The 25122-nt window shown below is 34.0% G+C and overlaps 2 protein-coding genes and 1 long non-coding RNA gene across 3 annotated transcripts; 1 reads left to right on the forward strand and 2 right to left on the reverse strand.

Annotated features, from left to right (window-relative positions):
* Positions 1 to 12640: 12640 nt before the first annotated feature.
* LOC116145855 (wall-associated receptor kinase-like 10) lies at positions 12641 to 15186 on the reverse strand. The gene is made up of 3 exons (XM_031431294.1): positions 14352 to 15186; positions 14111 to 14263; positions 12641 to 13940 (listed from the first exon to the last, which is right to left on the reverse strand). The coding sequence occupies exons 1-3, from the start codon at positions 15184 to 15186 to the stop codon at positions 12748 to 12750; spliced, it is 2181 nt and encodes a 726-aa protein (XP_031287154.1). The 3' UTR covers positions 12641 to 12747.
* Positions 15187 to 15564: 378 nt separating this feature from the next.
* Positions 15565 to 18631, forward strand: LOC116145885 (wall-associated receptor kinase-like 10). The gene is made up of 3 exons (XM_031431320.1): positions 15565 to 16421; positions 16513 to 16707; positions 17143 to 18631. Exons 1-3 carry the CDS (start codon positions 15644 to 15646, stop codon positions 18339 to 18341), a joined length of 2172 nt encoding a protein of 723 aa, XP_031287180.1. The 5' UTR covers positions 15565 to 15643; the 3' UTR covers positions 18342 to 18631.
* A 1739-nt stretch (positions 18632 to 20370) lies between these two features.
* On the reverse strand, positions 20371 to 22299 carry LOC116145890. Its single transcript, XR_004130441.1, has 5 exons — positions 22257 to 22299; positions 21704 to 21765; positions 21539 to 21594; positions 21040 to 21437; positions 20371 to 20765 (listed from the first exon to the last, which is right to left on the reverse strand). It is a non-coding gene; the product is annotated as an uncharacterized LOC116145890 (long non-coding RNA).
* Between the last annotated feature and the right edge of the window lie 2823 nt (positions 22300 to 25122).

The raw sequence follows: 25122 nt of genomic DNA on the forward strand, positions 1-25122 counted from the left end.
TCTTCCTTTAAATGAGATATATCTTTCTACAGGTTGCTGTTAAGAAGTAAAAATTAAAAATGGTGCACACTACATTGTGAATGTGGTCCACTTAGAAGGAACATGCTTCATTAAACTACTATTGTTATAATTTTCGGGGTTGCAATCAAGTTTGTAACTCTACTTAATATGCTTATTGAAATTTCAATTTTTTACTGTGATCATCTTAAAAATTAATTTCAACACACTGTTAAACAAATGCAATATTTAGAATTTACTTGGAAGAAATCTACTTAATTGAAGTATTTATAAGCTAGTTGAAGTATTCATGTTGAAATTATTCAGGGTTGCAGCAAGTTTGTAACTTTACTAATATGCTTACTGGAAGCTCGATTTTTTATATACTGAGTTTGGTTTGCCTTATGAGGTTTAAAAGCAGCTTTTAGTTGAGCAAATGTAGTTTTCTTAGCACAAGACTACTCAATTGGGAAGTACTTATAAGCTGGTGTCAATTTTCCCTATGCATATTGGTTTTACTTTATTTGAAGGTCAAGATTATTAATGTCATCTTTTTCCTCTTTCTCAGTGTGTATTGTACGCAGTTGTTGTCTGTCAATTGTTTACAATTAACGGCTTATCTTGTTTTAATTTTGTAGAGTTGGTGTGGCATTGCCAACTATAGAGGTGATATATAAGAATTTCAGTGTGGAAGCTAATTGTGAGATTGATCATGGAAAGCCCCTCCCAACTCTATGGAATTCTCTTAAACATTCGCTTTTGGTAAGTATCTTCATTTTGTATGAGCTGTAAATTGAATCCGTAAGTGCTTATTTGACTATAAATGATGTGTAATATTTAAAACAGGGAGCATTTATTAGTCCTTGCCTTGGATCTTTCATTGTTAAAAGTTCTTTAAGATGCAGCTTACTTACAGCTTTGAATGATTTTATTGGTTAGTTGAAATTGGACCTTGTTTTACAGTCCTCCCTAGTCTTATAGGTTCAAAGTCAAATCAAGCTAAGATAACCATCATTAATGATATCAGTGGCATTGTTAAGCCTGGAAGGTAATATTTAAGATTTATTGTTAGTCAAATTAACTCATTTATGAGTTGACATAATCCCTTCTGGGTCAACCATACCGATTTGCCAAAATGTACGTATATGGCTTAATTGTCTTTTTGGAGTTCCAATTTTTTCTAAATTGATGTTATCTTTGACTTATAATGGATGCATTGATCTTTCTAATTCTATCTGGTGCTTCTTCACTTCTAAAGACCTTTTGTCAGTGAACTTATTTGTAAGAATTTAATTTCTTATCTAATGAATAATTCATATATTGAAACATGGGTAACCTTCAAAATGTTTTATAAGTATTTTTCTTTCATCATAACCAGTATATGTGGATCATACTGTCATGTAATAAGGAGGATTAAACATTTACCTTTTTCTAGTAATTCTATCTCCTAGTGTATTTGGCATGTGCCATTCTTTTAAACATGTATTTCCCATCTTAATGGTGGAGTCTAAACATAATTTAATGAAAACACCTTAGATCATAGATGCTTAAGTTGCTTAGCAATTTTATTTGTGCAGCCAATTATGTGGTAGATTCTGCTTACCCAAATGTGCGCATAGCTTGTCGATTTTCGTTGCACTTGATGTTTTTACTAAAGTTGATAGGTAACTAGGAAAGGTTTCACTCTGAGATGCTCTATCAGAGAACATACTAAATTCTGATTGACTTCATAAAGTGATGAGGAAAGCCTCTTTTCTGGTAGAATTTTATGGAGGAAAATTTAAAAGGTTGCTGGGGATATGAAACCAAATGGTACTTAAGTGTATTTGAATTATTGAAGGATAACTCTTCTGCTTGACCCTCCAGGTTGCGTGAAGACCACCGCTTTAAAGGCTCTCTCAGTAAATCTTGACAAATCTCTGAAAGGTTTCAGAATTTCTCTGTAACTCACCATCTTTTAAAAAACATTTGGAATGTTACTGTCTTGAGTATCAGTCATATGCACGAATCTATAACTAAAGCTCTAACCTGCAGAAGCGTGATAGAAAATAAAATAAAAGCTCGGGGCATCACAAGTGCACTTTTTTAATAGGTTTTCTAATATTGTAGTATTTGATTATACCTTACTCTTGTACCTTACAGTTGTATTCTGCTGCACAAACCAAAGGTTCCCCGCCTTTATATCACATAGAGAATCTAGCCTACCTTTTTTAGATTACCCGGTCAGTTTTTCAAGAAGGATCAAGTCTATTCCTGGCCATATGTTTATGTACGTTTAACTTGATGCAAGATAAAAACAAGTAAATAACGTTTTTAGCTAATTGATTTCTCCATTGTGTGATATCTTAGTTTGATGTCCTAACGTACTAAGTTTTGCTTCTATTTTCTTCAAAGGTGACAGGGAAAGTTTCCTCCAATGTTTACCGGTTGGATGAGTTTGTTCCCCAGAAAACGTCAGCTTATATCAGCCAAGAAGATCTGCATATAGCAGAAATGACTGTGAGGGAAACACTTGACTTTTCTGCCCAATGTCTTGGTGTTGGAAACCGAGGAGGTAGGCTTCCTTAACTTTAATTTAATGATTTTTAGTCATAGCCACCTTATCACTTCCCACAAGTAAGTAATGGGTACAGAATTATATTTTCTGCCTGTGCAGATATGATGATGGAGGTCAGTAAAAGAGAAAAGGAGGCAGGAATTGTTTCGGATCCAGATGTAGATACTTACATGAAGGTATTTGTGTAGTTTCAATCTCATGTTTTCTTCTATTTGTTGTTGGTACAGTATAAAATGTCATGAAAATGGTTGTTTTAACGGCCAATTTCTGCCAAAGGACAAAAGTCTGCCCTTCAAACAAATCATGTTCTAAAGGTATTTCTCTTTATTGAAGCTGTAACCATACTTTATTTGGTTGATTTGTATCCGTGCAAATGCTTTAAGTTTATATGTTAACTGTCTTTGTGGCTTCCTAGGTCCTTGAACTAGATATCTACATTGACACAATGGTGGGAGATGAGGTGATAAGAGGCATCTCTGGAGGTCAAAAAAGGAGACTGACTGGAGGTAATTTTTTGTAGAAAGGTTGAAAGTTTTAGCATTTTGTACAATGCATATTCTCCATGTCATCACTTGGTAGTTGAAATAACTGATTTAGTTGTTTAGATGCATTTGATGATAACCTTAGAAGATCAATTTTTCATTAAATTATGTAGGGGAGATGGTTGTTGGTCCCACAAAAGCCCTATTTTATGGTTTAGACAGTTCAACGGCATATCAGATTGTTGCTTGTCTGCAGCAGCTGGTGCATATCACATATGCTACCGTATTGATTTCACTTCTTCAGCCGCCTCCAAAAACCTCTGAACTCTTTGATGACATCATTTTAATAGTGGAAGGGAAGGTTGTTTTCTAAGGACCAGGCGATCAAGTTGTAGAATTTTTTGAGGACTGTGGATTCAGGTGTCCTCAAAGAAAAGGTGTAGCTATCTTCTTGTGAGATTGTCATTAACTTATTTACCACATTAGTTTATTATTTGATTTTATTATAATTACATTTTTTTTTAAATAAGATGAGGAGTTGTCTACACATTTTATTTTATTATAATTACAATTATTTTTTAATTTATATTATTTATCTTAATGATAACTACGTTTAGTGTATTTAACGAATTAAAATATAAATATTGTATAAATTTTTATCAAGCATGAGAAAAGCCAAATTAAAAAATCTGCCCTAAGACAGTAAGACTCAGTTTTAGTAAGTACAAATCCTATTAAAATTTTATTAATATTTCAACAAAATTTAATCTTCTTTTACTTATACATTTACACCTTAGTTCCAATTAATTTCCGTTTCTCGATCTTCAATCTTTTACTTTGAAATTAATTTGTTTTAAAATATATTTGTTTTCCTTTATTTTAATCCAGAAAATAAATGCTTTACTTAAAATTTAAAATCCAACGCATATTTATCAAATTAACGACCTATAATTTGATGAGATATCAAATTATTATTCGTGTAAATTCATAGCTAGGAAGAATAGGGCAGAATGGGAAAACAAACAACTACTTATGTTCCTCTTCAATCTGCTGCTTTTACCCTAACAAATATAAACATGCATTCTTCAGTCTTCACATCCAGGTAAGAAAAACCTTGATCCAAGGGCGTCTATCACGCAGTTAACATGCCTCCACTATTCTACTCCATATGAACATCTTCTCTTCACATCCAATTTTGATTTAACTTTTGATTCCTTTAACGGGTAAAAATACAACAGTTTAACTTCAGTTTTCTTCAACAGGTGACAGGGCAAGTTTTGATTTAATTCCCAAGAAGGTACTTTACTGTAAACAAGTGTTTTGAGAACCACTGCAACACTAGACACCCAACACTACCAGCCAACAAAACACTCAACACTACCCGCAAAAAATCACCCAACACTCATTCAAATTTCACGTGGAATAAAATCACCCAATACTTGGTTGTGTGAAACTTTCTTCTTCGTTGTTCTCCTTCTATATTGTCAATTGTTTGTAATGTTGGGTTGAAGACATAATTGTTTCAAGCTTGGGATCCTTTGGTACCTTCTGTGCACCAAGTGTTCGATAAATCGCCTCAGTTGGATTTTTGTTACATTTTGAAGCAAGAAACACACACAGGTATCAAACTAGTTAGTAAATACGCGTTTTATATGCGAATTAACGCACTTTTTAAGTGACTGTCGAATTATTGGAGCATCCTTATAATTCCCTTATGAGTAATGCTACGGTCACTAAGGTTGTGCATTGAATCTGTGCATCGAATGACTTGGTAAAATCCTGGCTATTTATTTATTATCAGTTAATATAAATCAACGATCAGGATTTTGTCACGTCATTCAATGTACAGATTCGATGCGCAACCTTCGGTGGCTCTATCATTTTCTATTCCCGCATTATTCACGAATCATCGCAAAAGAAAAAAAACTGATTGAAACGATGTCGTTTTGGTGGGAGAAGAAGAAATCGCAAGGGAAGAGATTATTCACGAATTAACACCCATCTCACGCGTCCCCACTTCCAGCGTTAAGCCCCTCACTGAGAACAGCCCCCAATGATTTTCATCCACACTATTGAATTTCAGGATTTCTTTCATACTTTTTTTCATTTGTTGATTTTGATTTCGATGGCTGGTGATTTTAGTTTAAAGTGTTATTTTGGAAAGGAAGGTAGGCTGGGTGGCCACTGTGGATTCGCTGGAAGGTGGAGGCGCTGGGAAGGAAGGGGTGAGGGTCCATGAGGTGGTTGGGCTTTGCGGAAGTGGGAAGGGCTGATGACGGTTTGTTGCCTTGCGACAGCTGTGTGGTGTGAGACAGTGAGACTGAGTCGGTGGGTGCTGGACTGCTGATGAAGAATAAGCGGTGGCGTTTTATCCAGAAAAATCCTTTTATGAAATTATTTTATTTATTGCTTATATTTCAGGTTGCATTAACACTAGTATCAATTACCATGGATATTCAAAGATGTTGATTTTTATTTTTTCTCTGCTTCTCCTTCACTATGACTTGGGAAATAAGCTTTTTGTACAAATCTTCCTTTAAATGGGATATATCTTTCCCCAGGTTGCTGTTAAGAAGCAAAAACTGGAAAATATGCACACTACTTTGATCCATATTCATTCTAGTAGGTCTAATTGGTTTCATTCTAGTAAGTCTAATTGGTTTCATTCCTGAGATACATTTCTCAATCATATGATGTACAATTTTGTTTTTAACTCATTTTCCTTCAGAGTTGTGATTCTAGAAGTCAAATTATACCCTCTTGCTAATTCCTTTTTTTTTCTTTCTGCATTCTCCTTTATGCAAGGAAACTGATAATGGACAGAAGCCAGAGGATAAAGTTCCGAACCACCAACCTTTCACAGCTTCACAACTGTGAACAAACGCCTCAAAAATGGTGCAGTTTGTCGAAACAGACGAGAATTACTCTAACAGAGCTGGGAAGAAGCTTAAAGTCTCCTCTGAGGCGTAAGACATGTTCGAGTCAAAGAGGCACTGGGAATGATGACGATGAGGCTCTCGTTTCTGATGTTGAAATTGCTTAGCAATGGGCTGCCGGGGTGGGTATCCTAAGGTTCAAGAAGCATTTGCAAGAGTTTCAGGTTACTGTGAGCAAACCAACGTTCATTCTCCTCAAATCACTGTAGAAGAAGCTCTTATTTTTTCTGCTTTAAGCTGATTATATATCCAAAGATCTCAGTTACGCATGCATTCTTCACATCCAATTTCGATTTGACTTTAATATTTTCTGCTTTTTAGGTGTAAATTAAGTATTACTTCTCTCCAATAAGCCTTATAATATTGGGGCAACATTACCCTAACAATACAATATCTCTTATGTTCTTACATTAGTGTAACATTATCCACCTATCTTAGCCTTTAAATCCAAGTAAGAAAAACCTTGATCCAAGGGCACGGACATCTATCACGCAGTTAACATTACCCTCCACTATTCTACCCCATATGAACATCTTCTCTTCACATCCAATTTTGATTTAACTTTTCTACTTTTGATTCCTTTAATGGGTAAAAATACGACAGTTTAGCTTCAGTTTTCTTCAACAGGTAACAGGGCAAGTTTTGACTTAATTGCCAAGAAGGTACTTCAAAATTAGGATTGAAATTGGGTGAAATTTGTATACTTGGTTGTGTGAAATTCTCTTCTTCATTCTTCTTCTTCTATATTGTCAATTGTTTGTAATGTTGGGTTGAAGACATAATTGCACCAAGTGTTCGATAAATTGCCTCAGTTGGATTTTTATTACATTTTGAAGCAAGGAACACACACAGCTATAGATTTCCATGGATATTCAAAGATGTTGATTGTGATATTTCTCTATTCCGACAATTTTATTTATTTTTATCTCTGCTCCTCCTCCGCTATGACTTGGGAAATAAACCATCCTTTAAATGGGATATATCTTTCTACAGGTTGCTTTTAAGAAGCAAAAATTGAAAAATACCGCATACTACATTGTTGATGTAATCTTAAACCTGCTAACTTGATCACAACTATTCATTCTAGTAGGTCTAATTGGTTTCATTCCTGCGATACTTTTCTCAATCATATGATGTACAATTTTGTTTTTAACTCATTTTTCTTTAGAGTTGTGATTTTGGAAGTCAAATTATACCCTCTTGCTAATTCCTTTTTTTTTTTTTTTTTTTTTTTTGTTCTTTCTTTCTGCATTCTCATTTATGCAAGGAAACTGATAATGGACGGAAGCCGGAGGATAAAGTTCCAAACCACCAACCTTTAACAGCTTCACAACTGTGAAGAAACGCCTAAAAAATGGCACAATTTGTCGGAACAGACAAGAATTAGTCTAACAGAGCTTGGAAGAAGCTTAAAGTCTTCTCTGAGGCGTAAGACATCTTCGAGTCAAAGAGGCACTGGGAAGGATGACGATGAGGCGCTCGTTTCTGAAATTGAAATTGCTCAGCAATGGGCTGCCATTGAGAGAGTACTGCTGACTTTTGACTGGCTCAAGGATCCTCTGCTCAATAAGGAGGGAGAAGGGAAGGTTGTGGATGGTGAGGGGAAGAGGGTGGTTGATGTCGGTCCAGTTGAGAGGCGTGCGTTTATGGAGAAGCTTATTAAGCATATTGAGCATGATAATCTAAAGTTGTTGAGAAAGAACAGTGAAAGAATTGAGCTGTAAGTGTTTGTATTTCTTTGCATTTTGGAATTTTATGATCTGAACTGCTGCCAAGTTTGAGTCCTTGTTAATGTGCTTGTTGAAAGTTTGGTTTTTTATGGTGGTTTTATGAGGTTTCAGCTTAAAATTAGTGTAGGAATGCTGTCCACTTAGAAGGAATCTGCTTAATTGAAGTACTCTTGTTATAATTGAAAGTTCTTCTGAAATTAATTTCAACACGCTGGTCAATAAATGCAGTATTTACTTAGGATAAATGTACTTAATTGAAGTATTCATGTTGAAATTATTTTGGGTCAGCTTTGTAACTTTACTAATATGCTTAGTGGAAGCTTAATTTTTGATATATTGAGTTTGGTTTGCCTTATGAGGTTAAGAATCAGCCTTTAGTTGAGCAAATGTAGTTTTCTTAAGACAATGCTACTTTATATAGAAGTACATATAAGTTGGTGTCAATTTGCCCTATGCATATTGGTTTTAATGTCATATTTTGCCTCTTTCTCAATGTGTATTGTATGCAATTGTTGTCTGTCAATTGTTTACAATGAATAATTCATATATTTAAGCATTGTCTAGAACTATCAAAATATGATTTTTGTTGAAATCAATCAGAAAGCATGTTGAAAAAATCATCAAAATATGTAGTTAATAGTTAACAATTTAATTATCTGATTGGCAAGTGAAATCCCAACTTTTTTTAGGTTCTTATAACTATTTTCTTTTGTCGTTGGATCGATTTTATATAAGTATTATGGGCCGAGAGGGCCTGGTTCAAATTGAATTGGCCCGTACCTCTAAGCCCAAGTTACTTTATTTTATTTTTTATTTTTTGAGTTTTTAAAAGAGCATATACAAATATTGACTAATATGGAATTAATAACATATAATATGAGATTACTAACATATTAAAACATAGATTCTTTACATTAAATGTTAGATTAACAATGAACATTTTATATTATGTTATCAATCTTATATTTCATGTTATATTATCGGTTTTCATAATCTTTTATTAAGTATGACACTAATATCTCACATCTTACATCATTAAACTAAAATTCTACATACTACACTATTATTCTACTATAATATGAAGTCGTTGAGGTCATGACTTCCAATTGTACAGTGAAACGCACCGTTCTCCTAATGAGAGCTAACACTTTTTAACAGAATTCGGCAACCTCTATTAATGTAGCCGTTGAGTTCAAAATTCCCAAACACTTGAATATAAGCTGGAAACCAGAGGAGTTTGGTCTCCTCTCTGTTTGGTGGCTACTGACTTCGTAGCCTCCTTTCCTCCCTCCAGCCAAGCAGTAAGAATTTGTTGCTGTAGCTTGCACACCAGAATACACAAATCATTTCATAACATGAAAAAGCAAAGGGGTTATCTTCTATTTGTATTAATTGTGATTTCCATTTCTTAAAATTTATAATTCAGTTTTCAAGATTGTCTTTTGATTCATTAATTAAAATGAATATCACATCTTTCAATTTGTCAAATAGATAGATTTGTTTTCCAGTATGCAAGTATTAATTATTTGGATAAATTCCATTAAAATTTTTGCTGCAGCTTGTAACAGAATCAAAGCTTGAATTTATGGTCATTCTCTTTGTTGTGTACTTACACAGTTCAGAACATTATTCAATTTATTTCCACCATATTTAAGAAATGAAACATCGAGCTAATCAAAACATGGATATACCAGATGTTAGTATAATAATTTGATAATCAACTACACAACTTATATACATGTGCTCTGTAAAATAATTAGCAATAGATAGAATTAAAAACCAGCATAGTATTCTAATTATTTAGCTAGGGAAGTTGAGTTGGAATTTTCATTTTGTATTTGTCTATTTGATAGACTCTTCTTAAACTAATCTAGAGTAACGAAAATGGTTTTGTCCCTTTATACTTTAAACCAGTTTCCCTGTCCTATGCAATTTTTCTATGTGGAAGAATTTGGTAGAATGTTTGATACTAACACAAAATACTTTTCAATTCATCGTAATTTGTACGTAATGAAAATGGGTTTGTGAATTTTGTCAAAATAATTTCATAGACTTTTCAAAGATAGAAATGAGTGGACAAAAGACAACAAACAGATCATCAATCTTCAAAGAGTTAAAATCTTTGATTAGTATACAAAAAGTAATAGTTCTACATTGACTAAATATTGCATTGAAAATTCTAGGCCTGTCATTTTCATTGGAATTGATAAGAAATTTATTCTTGGTTTTTTTTCTTTCTATTATTTTGTTTTACAATTTATAAAAAAAAAAAGAAAGATAAATCAGGTTATAACAAAAGTATCATATAACGTCTCCTCTTGTGGTGGGATAATAAGCCCTTTAGTCACTAGGGTTAGTTATACCTAAGGGTCTTGTGTTCGAGTCGTAAGAGAAACACCTACCACATTTAGGAAATTACCGTTTGTGCAATTGGGCTTGTAAGGTGTTCTGCAATTGTGCTCGAATACCTCAATTAGGTTCGACTGACAATTGGTTTGTAGGGTGTTCCATTTATCCCTTATTTGATGAAAAATCATCTTCAACAATCTTCATTTGACTCTTCTTCAACTAGTCTAATATAACGAAAATAGTTTTGTCCTTTTCAAGTTCTTATTCAATACTAGTCTAGCATAGTATTCTAATTATTTAGCTAGGGAAGTTAAGCTGGAATCTTCATTTAGTATTTGATAGACTCTTCTTCAACTAATCTAGAGTAACCAAAATGATTCTGTCCCTTTCAACTTTAAACTAGTTTCCATGTCCTTGCAATTTTTCTATGTGAAAGAAATAGCACAACATTTGATACTAACACAAAATACTTTTCATTGTAATTTGTACATAATGAAAATCGATTTGTGAATTCAGTGACAATAATTTCATAGACTTTTCAAAGATAAAAATGAGTGGAACAAATTGATCATCAATCTTCTAAGAGTTGGAATTTTTGATTAGTATATGAAAAGTAATAGTTCTACATTGACTAAATATTACATTGAAAATTCAAGGTCTGTCATTTTCATTAGAGTTGTTAAGAAATTTATTCTTGGTTTTCTTTCTTTCTTTATTATTTTTTTCTTTATATTATTTTGTTTTACAATTAAAAAAAAAAAAAAGATAAAAAAGGTTATGACAAAAGCATCATATAACCTCTCCTTTTGTGGTCGGATGACAAGCATTTTAGTCATTAGGGTTAATTGTACTTAATTAGGGGTCTTATGTTTAAGTCGCAGGATAAACATCTACCACATTTAGGCAATTACCATTTGTGCAATTGGGCTTGTAAGGTGTTCCACAATTGTGTCCAGATACCTCAATTACGAGTTCAATTGACAATGGACTTGTAGGATGTTCCATTTGTCCCTTACTTGATGAAAAATCATCTTCAACAATCTTTATTTGACTCTTCTTTTAACTAGTCTAGTGTAACTGTCCTTTTCAAGTTCTTATTCAATACTTGTCTAGCATAGTATTCTAATTATTTAGCTAGGGAAGTTGAGCTGGAATCTTCATTTAGTATTTGATAGACTCTTCTTCAACTAATCTAGAGTAATCATAATGATTCTGTCCATTTCAACTTTAAATCAGTTTCCCTATCCTATGCAATTTTTCTATGTGGAAGAATTGGTACAACATTTGATACTAACACAAAATACTTTTCAATTCATCATGATTTGTATGTAATGAAAATGGATTTGTGAGTTATGTCACAATAATTTCATAAACTTTTCAAAAATAAAAATGAGTAGACAAAAGATAACAAACTATCATCAATTTTTTAAGAGTTGGAATCTTTGATTATGGGCTCCACTGGCAATTGGCTTGTAGGGTGCTCCATTTGTCTCTTATTTGATGAAAAATCATCTTCAATAATCTTCATTTGATTCTTCTTCAACCAGTCCCTTTCAAGTTCTTATTCAATTATTTTATTTTATTTTTTTGGCTTGAAGAAAAATGAAGACTGACTTTGAAAGTAGGCCAGTAAGTGAAAAGTCATATTAATTAATTAATTTTTATAATTATTAAAAATTAAAAGTCTAGATGGAGAATGAGTGACAGAAAAATATTGCACTTTCTAGGTAGTTAATTGGTCTGTTAATCATATAAGAAAATGCTTTTACAAACCATGAAACAAGTACGTTTTGGTCAATTATGAGAATATTTACTTGGAAACTTTATATGAAACACCTTTGGATCCACCAAAACTCAATTGTTTTCTTCCTCCCTTCACGTGGTGGGTCTCCACTGTAATCAATTAAAATGAATTGATTGATGTTAACTGTAATCTCTTTTCATCTTCAGTTTTCTACAAACTCAATACTTTCACACGCAAACCTCTCTCACCCCTTCAGGTACCATCTTAGAAATTTCTTCTGCCACCTCTGATTTTCTTTTTAATTTCTATAAACTTTATGTGTGGTTGATGATATATGTTGTATTATTTAGTTATTATTATTTTATATATAGTTACTATGGATTAATGTTACACATTTTCATATTATAGTTAGATGGTATTTTTATTTACCATAGAATTAACGTGATATTGAAATGAGGAGTTTTTGTAAAATTGTATGCATTTTTTTGTTAATTGGAATGATCATATTAATTGATCGATGTTATCATTTTTATTATAAAAGTTAGAACCCGAGATGCTTTTACATATTCATCTTATATATTTATTTTTTTTTTTTTCAAATTTAATCAAATTTGTAGAGTAACCTTATTCTATGTTTAAACATATATATATATGCCTTGTTACTTCAAACAATTTTTTCGAAACCCTTGCAACAAGAATAAAACTTCTAAAGTGCTTGTCCCATACTAGATCTAACATTGGCACACATGATCTACGGCCTTCATGCTACTGTATTTGCTAATAACTTTGTTTGAATTAATTATAAATTTGCTTGAATTAATCTCATAAATTTTTATTCTCGAACATAAACATGCGTTACATAATATCCATAAAAAAGACAAAATAAATTTCAAAACTTCGGGATACACCATAACTTAAACAATTCCCCTCATTTCATGACAATTTATGAAGATCAAAGGAGTGCTGATGACTCTTGAAAACTGGCATTATTAGAAAGTGACAACCCGACGACTGAGGAACCAATTGCAAAGCGATTAGTTATTTTACCATCAACAAAATCGGTCTCTTCATAATTTTGTTGCATAGTTGAATCTCCACTCAATCCTCTAATCCTAGATAATTCACTTACTACTTCTTTCATTGTTGGTCTCTTCTTCCCATTTAACTTCAAACATCTTTTTGTGAGATTAGCAACTCTTATAATCTCTTCTTTCCCAGCCTCTTGTAGAACTCGAGCATCAAGAATTTCAAATAGACGATTCTCTTTCATTGCACACTGAAAATATAATGCTAAACTTTGTGCTTCATCATTATTAATTGAAATAATTGGTTTTTGTCCAGTTAAGAGCTCAGCAAGAACTACTCCAAAACTATAAACATCACTTTTCTCTGTAAATTGGCTTGATCGAAAATATTCTGGATCAAAGTATCCAAAAGACCCATATACTTTAGTAGTCAAGTGAGTTTGGTCAACTGCAACATATCTTGAAGTTCCAAAGTCGGACACTTTTGCTCTATATTTTTCATCTAAAAGTAAATTTGTAGACTTAATGTCTCGATGATATATAGGAATAGAAGCAGCCGAATGGAGATAAGATATAGCACTTGAAGCGTCTATGGCAATACGTAAACGCAACTCCCATGTGATTGGAAACTCCTCACTTGGGTCATTTATATATTGAAAGAGATTTCCATTAGGAATGAACTCATAGACTAAAAGAGGAACTTCTGTCTCCAAGCAGCACCCCAATAGTTCAACCACATTTCGATGGTTAACTTGTGACAAAATCACAACCTCATTAATGAACTCTCCCAATTTACTTTCATCCACTACCGTGGACTTTTTAACCGCTACTATTCTTCCTTCTGCGAGCATGCCTTTATACACCGTGCCTTGTCCTCCTTGACCAAGAATTCGATTTTTGCTAAAATTGTCTGTAGCCTTTTCCAATTCCTCTGAAGTAAACAATTTTGTTTTCTTAATATCACGTCCTTCATCGGAATACAAGTGTTTTTGCAGTAACAAACCACCGTTTCTTTTAAAGAATTTCAGCTTCAGCTTCATTTCTTTTCTTCTTCTGATGAACTTGTACAACCACCATATTCCCATGAGTAGTAACAACACTCCTAGCCCAGCACTGCAACCTACACAACCCAAAAATTAAAATAACAAGACCTTCAAATGTATCATTACTAGCAAATACTTTAGATAGATATATTTTTTAGCTGAAATATTATCATTTTTTTTTTATGAACATGTCAATTATGAACATTGTCTAGATAACAGAAACTCATGATTGGAAATATGTGCGTACCTATGATAACGAAAAATTTTATCCGGGGGCTTTTTATAAACATATCATCATAACTTCTCAGTGGGGAGCACTCTTTGTACTGGTGATCGTGTTCATAACCGGGAGGACATTTAGAGCAATTCTGGCCGCCGGTCATATTGCAGTATAAAATACCTGTACATTACAATCAGAAAATAAATAAATAAAATTAGATCATTGCTTAATACAATGTTTAAAGTGACTTTGAACAGAGGATGTGTACCTCTGCATCCTAGGGAGGTTTCGGATCGTCGATCTTTGCAAAGACAAACATGGCCTGAGGTTAACTGTATTAAACAGTAATTATCGTCGTTACAAAATGTAGTGCCGGAATTGTATGGTTCCACACATGTTCCATTATATTCTCCCCAGTCCAGCGTTGCAGGGACATATTTTTTACTTTTAAAACCATCTCGATTTGATTGGTAGCTTGACTCGAACCAATACTGTTCAACCACGAAGGCGGAACTGCAATCCCGGAGAATACTTTCAGAATAAATGCTTGACAAGTTTGCATAATAAAACTTATGATTCGGAGGAATGGAACATGTGAAATCATAGCAGCCTAAAGAATAATTAGGATCGCAAGTACAAAATGACAGGCACCCAGCACCAAATTCTTCATTCGGGCTGCTGAAGTTAGCATAGTGGTTGCAATCCATGGCAACGAACGTATTTGCTGATGAAAAGTAAAAGGGGCTACCTGACAGGTTTACACTTTCAGAAATATTCGCCTTGCCGCGATTCAGAAGAATCACAGGAATGCTGACGTTGATTCTCATGAAGTCCATGTATATACCAGGACTAATTCCTATTGAGGAATCAAAAGTGTCCTCGAGTAGTTCCAGATTGATGCTACTTAATAAAGCTTTTGGAGAGCCAGAAGATTTTCGGCATGTTACTTCAAACCCCTTATTGAGGTAGCAACCTTCTCCGGTACCGTAGGGGTACTGTATTTTGACTTCACCACAGTTCTGGGGACATGATAATGCCGTTGATGGTCTGATTGGCCACAGTAGCAAAATGATTTTCAGCAATACCAAAAGATGAACAGCCATCAACTCTATGTTTTCTTTTTTCTTGAAGTTTTGAAAATTGATGGAGATTTTTATGTATATATAGCAAAAATTAACCTCGGTACTCCAGCTGGTAAACACTTAGCTAGAAATTGCATTGCTCTTACGCTTTATTGTCCTTTACTTTTAGACTTAAAAAAAAAAAAATACTAAAAAATTCAAAGCAGGAAAGGTTTGACCAGAAAATAAAAATATGGACGCGTACTATCAGAAATCATGAATCACGTTTTAGTTTATAACAAAATGAGGGTGGGTTAGTGGGTCAACAAGTTTACGCAAAAGGGACTTTGCAGTCACTGAAGGAGAGAGAAAATATGAATTACAGCGAACGCACTTTCGAGGTATTTGCTTAATTTCTGGCTATAGTGATGGAATTTTACTACTATAAATAAATCTCCACTAACTTATAATTTTCCAAAAGAAGTGAGGTGTATGAGTAATGGCGCTTTGTCATCTGATTCTCTTGCAGCTTATGGTGTTACTCTTGCCAATCAAATCATCATCAGAAAATTGTCAACCATACTGTGGTGATATCTCCGTATCTTACCCCTTTGGTATCGGAGAAGAATGCTACTTCGATAAGAGCTTCGAAGTAACCTGCGTCAACTCTTCAAGAGCTTTCTTATCTGGCAGCAATCTAGAACTATTTGAAGACCCATATTATCTAATGGGTACGGTTGGCGTCAACATTTCTAATTCTATGAGTAGCATCAAAACAAGCATCGCTAAAATCTTTAAGCTGTCAGGCAAGCATTTTTCCTTTTCAGATAAGTACAATAGGTTGGTTGCTATTGGTTGTAAGGATTATAACATTATCAACCAAACTCATATTACTGATAGGTGCTTGTCTATTTCCACTTGTGATCCTACTAAAAATCATGGTTGCTTTAATTTCATATGTACAATTCCTCCACATCATAAGTTTGATGAAGCAAACTTAAGCTTTAACATCCAGGGATGCAAATCTAGCTTCGTAGCTGATGGGGAATGGTTCAGAAGAGATTACCTAGCGAATACAAAAGCTTTGATCGAACACAAAGATGATGAACCTGTTCCTATAAGATTGGAATGGGGAAAATATCGAGGAAGATGTGTGGAACCATATAATTCAGGCCCAATAAAGTGTAATAAGGATGATTACTGTATGATCAAGTTAAGCTCAAACCATTACTGTAGCTGTTTTGGTCAAAAATCTGACAGCTTTCGAGGATGTGCAGGTAAAATTTATCATTCATTTAGTTAAAAAGTTAGACATGATATATAAGCTAATTGGATTTTCCCTTTGTTTTTCTGCTTTTAATTGTGTAGGTGACTTGATTTGTAGAATGACGAGCGGCAACAATTGCACTGAATGTTGCACTGAATGTCCTTCTGGATACAAGTCTGGTGTTTCTGACCCTTATGATACTAGGCCCCAAGAGCCTGAACGACGGTGCTCCACATCAAGACGTGATGATGAATTTGTTGTAAAAAAATCTCGAAACAAGTTTTTTATTTTCATAGGTATGCGTTTTCATCTTTTCTCTATATATGACATTCATTTTTTCTCGGGACGAGTACCTCTATAATATTTAAAATGATAATACAAAAACTTAAATAAGATTGAATGATATGACAATATTAGAATAATTTCATATCGTTTTATAGGGAAATTTTTGTATGCACAAATTGTAAATGTAAATAGTGTTATTTTTATCAGATCTAGACTTAAACTGGTGATGGGAAAAGCTCAATGAAAAATTATCATTTTAATTGTTTTGATAATCTTTTTTCGTAGAAATTGATAGAATTTCCCAAATTTGTCTCCAAAGATCTCCTACAATTTGGACTATAAGTCCCTCCCTTTTTTTAAAAGAGTAATATGGACATCCACAAAAGAGAAAAAGAAATGTATACAAAATTTTGGATATTAAATTGAGCACACCTTTTGTTGCACAGGTTGCAGCTCTGGGCTTGGAACATTGTTACTAGTCATTGGATCATGGAGGTTGTACAAGTACATAAAGGAAAGAAAAGCTATCAGGCTGAAGCAAAAATTCTTTAAGAAAAATGGTGGCTTGTTATTACAACAACAACTGTCTTCCAAGGAAGGTAACATTGAAAAAACAAAATTGTTTACCTCAGAGGAATTGGAAATTGCCACTGACGATTATAATGCGAATCGAATCCTTGGTCAAGGTGGTCAGGGCACTGTCTATAAAGGAATGTTAATAGAAGGAGAAATTGTGGCTATAAAAAAGTCCAAGATGGTGGATGAAAGTAAAATTGAGGAATTCATTAATGAGGTGGTAATTTTATCACAAATTAACCATCGAAATGTGGTTCAATTATTAGGATGCTGCTTAGAGACTGAAGTTCCTCTCCTAGTCTATGAGTTCATTCCTAATGGAACTCTCTTCCAACATATAAATGACTCAAGTGAGGAGCTACCATTAACATGGGAACTACGCTTACGTATTGCCATTGAAGTTGCAGGTGTTTTCTCTTATTTGCATTCAGCTACTTCCATACCTATATATCATCGGGATATTAAGTCTACAAACATACTTTTGGATGAAAAATATCGAGCAAAAGTGTCAGACTTTGGGAGTTCAAGATTTATTTCAATTGAAGAAACTCACTTGACAACTCAAGTACTTGGGACATTTGGATATGTTGATCCAGAGTACTTTCAATCAAATCAGTTTACAGAGAAAAGTGATGTTTATAGCTTTGGAGTAGTTCTAGCTGAACTTTTAACAGGACAAAAGCCGATTCGTTCAACAGGTTCTATTGAAGATAAAAGTTTAGCAGCATATTTTTCATGTGCAATGAAGGAGAATCGTCTTTTTGAAATCCTTGATGCTAGAGTTCTAAAGGAAGGTAGGGAAGAAGAGATTATAAATGTTGCTGATCTTATAAGAAGATGTTTGAATCTCAATGGAAAGAAGAGACCAACAATGAGAGAAGTAGCAAGTCAATTAGCTGGGATTAAAGCACTGAATGGAGCTTCAATTATGCAACAAAACTGTGAAGATGTTAATTATATCGATGGTGACATAAGCAATCACCTTGACAGTAGTTCATCAATCTCTGGAGAACTATCAGATACTGTCAATTTTTCAACTGATGTTGACCTTCAAATTTCGAAAGAGTGACAAGAAAAGAGAATAAGATCATGTGTTTCCATTGATGCATATTGTTCGAATTTAGGGACGTTTCTCCTAGAGTACATCCTGGAAATTAATGCACTGATTATCCATGACTAGGATTCTGCAGAATTCTAGTATGATCTGTTTTCCTTTTTATGCATCTGATTATCTTTATCTTTTCAGTGTTAAATCTAGAATTCTCTTTGTCTTAGTATAAAAAGGATGCAACGTATCAGTATTGTATTTCAAGCAAATCAGAAATAAAATCAAGCAGACTTGAACAAAAAACTCTGTTTTTCTGTTCTCTAGTTTTGCAGCAATAATTTTTTGTTTTTTTTCAGCCTTCGGCATATTCAACTAATAAAAACTTCACACTCCACCAATAAAAAATCCTGAAAAAGAGTGAGAGAGGATTACAATGCATATGGATAATAACAAAATCTGCTCTGTTTAGTCATTCGACCTTGCTTATGTAGAGTACCTACCCTTTTAGCCATTTCCATAAGAAGACAATGTCACAGGAGTTCCATAAGTTATCACTCCAAACTTGAGCATGAGTCTGAATTCAAGCTCCGAATCAGGATTAAAATCTACCTTACATTTAACACGTGTTGACAGCCTGAAAAAAGAAAGAGATATATGGTAGAGAGAAACAAATAGGTAGTGACGTAAAACTCCAATCACCTGGACAAGATGAAAGTGAAAACCATAAACTCAAGGCACTTTTTTACTTGTATATGATCAATGGTTTATAGGCTTATCGTCTTGGAAGATCGCATTACATAGAATTCAGTATTAACAGCCTCTATTAGTTCATATATGATACAAGTAGAATAAATTGCAGAAATATCACAAATATACTTAATGAATAAAATATCACAAACATCAAAATTGACACTATTGAAAAATTATCCAGTACTCAAAGATGAACCAGATGAATAGTGATCAGCGGTTATCTCACTATCGACAAAATCAATCTTTTCAGAGTTTTATTGCACAACTGAAGTTCCCTTTGATGTTCCCCCCTCATTGAATTACAAATTATATCAACCCAACTCTTAGTCTACCTAAGAAACTTTCCCTTGAATTCCTAAACAAGTGAAAATTTAACTCCACACATACATAGTTGCCCAGCATCATTACGGGAAGGCAACAATCCCAGCATCATGGATAAGCAATTGTTACACTCAATAACATTATTGGGGTAATATATACATATATCATAAATGATTTGGAATAACTTCATATAATAAAGATCTGCGGATCGAATCTCACTCGAACCAAATTGCAGAACTGACACATCTCATAGGATAAAACTTTCTTATAAACCCAACCTAGAAAAAAAAAAAAAAAAAAGATGGACAGAAAACAGATGTGAATTGTGAATATAGAATTTTCATGAGAATTTTTCTTGCAAAAAATTCTCCTGCAAAATTCTCAGAAAGTTTATTTCCCCAACCATTTCCCTTACAATTTTCTTGATTCCCAATTTGTTCTACTTTTCTTGAAATCCATCAAAACACAACATCTCCCATAAAGAATTCCTTCATTAAAAATCAATTTACCAAACCATACACCAAATAAACAAAACCACAGGCATCACAACTCAAAATCACGAACTGAGCAAGGAACGTTAGTTTTTTTGTTTGTAATTTAACAAAGAAACCCAAACGTACAAATTTTGTGGTTCATGGTCTGCAGTTGGTGGCTTCTGCCACCTCCGTTAGCATTGAAAGGTAGACCTGCTAGATTTTTTGGGACAGTTGCATATTTATGGAGATTAGAGGTGAGTGATATAGTGAAAGAACATGGTGATGTGTATGCGTTTTATGAAGGGGAAAGAAATCTTTTATTTTCTTAATTGTTAATTTTAACAGAGCTTATACTAATTTCAGAGGAATTAATACTTCCTGATCATACTGACTTTGTTAGTCTCCCAAGGGTCCATGAAACACACATAGGTAAAGCACTCATGACAGTGTTTTGGAACTTCAGTATTGGGTCCTTGTATCAGGAAAAGTTGAACAACATGCAAACAACAGTAGGCTGGGAAACCTAGCTCAAGTGCCAAGCTCATACAGAGAATTTCCAACCTTTAAGCTTAATTTTCGTGCCGTCAAGCGAATGCGTTATATCAATACCTAAGTCATTATAAGATCTAACCAAAAAGCTTACCAGCCACCATGCCTCGAAAAATAATAATATCCAGAGATATAACTAAAGCAAAAGTTACAGCTCTCTCGAACAGGTTTAAAGGACGAACAACTTCCAACTCTTGAATCTGCCCAGGGCAAAATTGTTGTATTAATGGATTTAAAATACAGGAGAATCAACTTTCTGGCGTGGTGCTTAAGACTCAGGAGGGCCAGTCTTGGACCAGGAATCAGCATTCCCAAAACGGATCAAATATTGACCAGCATCCGTAAAGATCTGATTTACATTGAGGGAAAAAATAAAAATAAAATAATAAAAAAAAAAAAAAAAGAATATACAACATACTATATTGGAAACAAATTCAGTGAGCAAATCATTCAAAGTAGAACATGACAAAAACATGTACACTCCAAAACTTGTCTCTTTAAAGTGTAATAATTTTTAACCAAACAAATTATATACAGTTATGACAATATAAGGAGAGAAAAAACAATGTTTAAAGGCCAGCATGTAATTAATGGTATAATGTCTTAGAAGGAAAGGAGCGAACCTCAAAACCGAAACCTCTCCAATCATGATCTATCTCAGCCAGCACTTCCCCATTTATATCCTTCAAAGTAAATGTCCAATTCTAGAAGCCCGGATTTTCAACAACTGCAAACTACTTGTTCCTACAAATAACATGATAAAAAACTTTAACAATTTAGATGATGCAGAATAAAACTAAAAAAATGAATTGAAATATTGCACATGAAGACAGCCAAATAGTTCAGCCTGAAAGCCCAATAAGAAAGGGCAGAAATGGGAACATTTATTGGTCACGTAGACAAAGCCTGAACTTTCCATTGGTTGGGGCGGTAACAAAGGACTGAAAATGTTAATATACTTGAGGTATAAATCATACACCCTCCTCCACAGATGCCATCCTCTGTGAACCACACCAATTTCCTAGTGAGGAGGAAATACAGGCATCATAAATAAACGAAATGCAGTATAGATATTTGGAATTTCTTAAACCATCGCAATACCGAACTGTTTAATTCACATACCTTACGTTAATTTCAGCATAAATTGAACTGGTTATCCACCAGAAAGGCCTACAAACCTGAATGTTGTAAAACAAAATCTTAAAGCTGAAACAGCAATTTATCAAAAACTAAGCACCTAGTGACTTGTTGCACCAGATCAAAAATAAATCTGCACAAAGTCCTCACCCTGGAAAGTTCATTACACATAACATCAGTTATCTAAGCAAAAGGGCCCTCAGGCGAACCAACTGAAGAAAATAGCAGAAAGCATCAGCATATGAGATCTCTATTACATAGACTAATCCATTCCAAACAAGACTATCAAGTTTATCCAGTAGTATTCATCTTAAAGCTAACATTGAAGTTGCTATACATGACTCCATGAATAGTGTAGTCAAGAAACAATAAAGTTTACCAGCATGCTCAAGCTCATAAAAATGTTTAAACTTATGATGTAATATATTTATGACCCAAACACAAAACTCTGGGCCTGTCTACCACTATGCCATGTATATTAACATGAATCACTTGCTATTCGATTTCTTGGCTGGAACCCATGCAGGTATTCCCTTATTCCTGAAAATTCACACATACTCTAGCACTCATAAACACCAGGTAAGATGAGGCAAACACATCAGGCAGTTTATTAGACTGTTACACTAAGAAGCTTTTTTGTTTATAACTTTAATTTGATATTTAAGAGTTCAAAAGGATAGGAGGAAACATATTGGGTACTCACTGATTGAGGATAGCATACATCTACTACTGCGTAACGGTTCTCCCTAAAATGCCAAAACAAGTAATTAGCAATAAAGGCACAGATATGAGTCCAGAACACTAAAAGAAAATAAAAGGACTATGCTAGAAAAAATAAGTTAAAAGGGAATAAGGGGTACAATCAAGTCAAACCAACACTTGTTTCATTATTGAACCATGAGTAAAGCCCAAAATCACAAATCAATCACTAAAATCAAACAGCACAACAGACAAGCAAAATACAATGACATGCAAGAATCAGCTCATAGGAGTCTTAAAACTCATTTTACCAAAATGAGAATTTCTTAAATTCCAAGTGAACCATTAACCAACCAGCCATATGACCAGGTATATGGGTTCTTGACATAAGTGCCAATATCAAATTTAATTCCGAACTCAAAAATATGTATATAAAACACAAAATGAAAAATAAGTGTGCTAGACCACCAGAACAACACAGATAAAATACTTGTATGATTCAAGGCCAACCATGGGTGCAAACAAGAATCAAACAGATCTCAAAATAATAATTGAAATATAGCTTTCCATACAAGAAGACCGTTGAAGAAAAATTTCCATGTTTGCTTCAGTAAAAAAATCACACAATTTCCAAGAAGTATTTGATCTAATATTTCATTCTAAAGTTAAAAGTAAACAATGCAAATGAACATCGTGGTACTTCAAATGCCTTCTATTGAATTTATGTAATACCAATGATAGTAGAGTTTCTATCCGAAAAAGAAAAGTGGGCATTTTAAGCAATCTTAAATTTGAGGTATAACACTATAGGCCATCAAATTATATAAGGGATGCAAGGAAGGATAGAAAGAAAGAAAGAAAAAACTAGTAGGGGAAAATCTCACCTTCTCAAAACCAAGTACAAGATTGGCCCACTCAATGTCCCTGTTAATCAGCAAATTGGACCTTGCAAGAAGAGGTGCAACCAGGACCTAAAATATTCAAGAAATGATAAATAATATAGTTAAGTATACTTACAGACTAGAAAATGTAACAGTTTAATGAGTTGAATCCAGATGAACAATTATAGACACTAGAAAGTGAATGGCAGTATACTGCTTACTTGTACTTGACAATTAGTACTCATGAAGAAACCATGCTTAAGCAAAATTATACAAATACGTAGAATCATGCATGCACACATATGCACTAATAAAGTTACACACTCTTGACCACAACCAAGCTTCTCATTACATTAATAAGATCCACAGTGCATGTATATCATGGCCCTTTACCCAAACGTTGTAAGGTTAAAAACACTCTTGACCATAACCAAGCTTCCCATTTGTAATATAATAAGACACAAGACACTTATAGAGCGTCTCTTTATCTCAATACAGTAACTGAACCATAGAGCTATTCGTACTCAAGAATCACCTAAATTTGGTATCATTAACGTTGGTCTGGCAACTCAAATCAAGAGATGACTTTTTCACTGATTTATAACCTATTAAACTACCAACAAAGGCACCCAGGCACAGGATTGTCAAATCATTGACCATGAGTCCGATTAAGATGAGCTTTGCCACAATAACGAAATCAACAACTTTGGTCCCAACTACAGGCCCTAAATCAACGTCACGTAACACTTAATAGAACTAAACAGATAATCTGTGCATGTCAAAGCCCATATTAACATAATGCTCCCCACCCCTCCAACCCCTACATTTCTCCAGTGGCAAAACTGAAAACGCAAACACAGGCACATGATTTCTATTAAAGGATTTACCTAGTTAAATAAAGAACATGTGATTAAAAACTGAATCAGGATGCATTGCTAAACATAAAAACAAACAGAGGCTTTTAACCATCACAATGTAATGATGGAATAACTGTAATGATTATAAATTCAATAAGCTGATTGCAAGACATGTTTATCCAAGGAACAAAAGAGCATTCACACTGTATAAAGTAACCATAACAAATCAAGCAATACAATCATCTAACAACAACTTTAAAGCATAAGAAAAACAAATTCACCTCATCCGGGGATCCAGGTTCCAGAAGACCAGTGACAGGCGGACTGACTGGAGGTTGACGCAGAACTGGTTTACCCTGCTCATAAGGATATTCTTCTGGGACAGCAGAACCTGAAAACCATCTTCCCTGCGGCCCAGCATCAGAAACTGGTTCACCATAATTCTCACTCGTAAAAACTTTTCTTCTTCTTTTTTACTCTAGACTTTTCCAGTTTATTATCAGCAATCCAAAATTGTGCAAGAAATCTCTGTCCAACTGAACCGCATTACCACTGCTTCCAAAGAATCGTTTTAACTGCACAGAGTTTCACTTAAACCTCCCTAAAACATCTCTCCTTATAATCGAATCAACAAACCCAGTTGCCCTAAAACCCTCCTTCTGCTCAAAAAATCTTGTTTCCAAGCATTCCCTATCAAAGACTCCAACTTTTGCAGAGTTACAAATACCCTTTTGCTGTCTATTTACATTACTCCAGAATGCAGAAACTTTCTCAACGGTTTTACCAATCTTGGAAAAAGAACGAAACCCCATTGCCCTGTTGGCCTAAGAAACAAAAACAATAAACGAACATAACCCATGCAATTTTCCCATTTCTTTATTTAAGTAAATAATTAATAAAAAATGAAACTATTGTCGCAATAAGAGTAAAAAAGAGTAGAAATGAAGCGAAGGCTGACCAGTGAGCAGTCTCTTTCTGGGTTCTTCTTCAACTCTCTTTTTCTTTTTCTTTTTCTCGCGTTGAATCGGAGCTTGAAAGAGACAGTTTTTCTGGGTTGAAAGATAATTGTTCGTTTCAGGTATTCGCTACTACCTATACCTGATAGTTGGGTCACTAGGAGAGAGCGCAGGTA

Source organism: Pistacia vera, unplaced genomic scaffold, assembly GCF_008641045.1.
Source record: "Pistacia vera cultivar Batoury unplaced genomic scaffold, PisVer_v2 Contig1145, whole genome shotgun sequence".
Taxonomy (NCBI): Eukaryota; Viridiplantae; Streptophyta; class Magnoliopsida; order Sapindales; family Anacardiaceae; genus Pistacia; species Pistacia vera.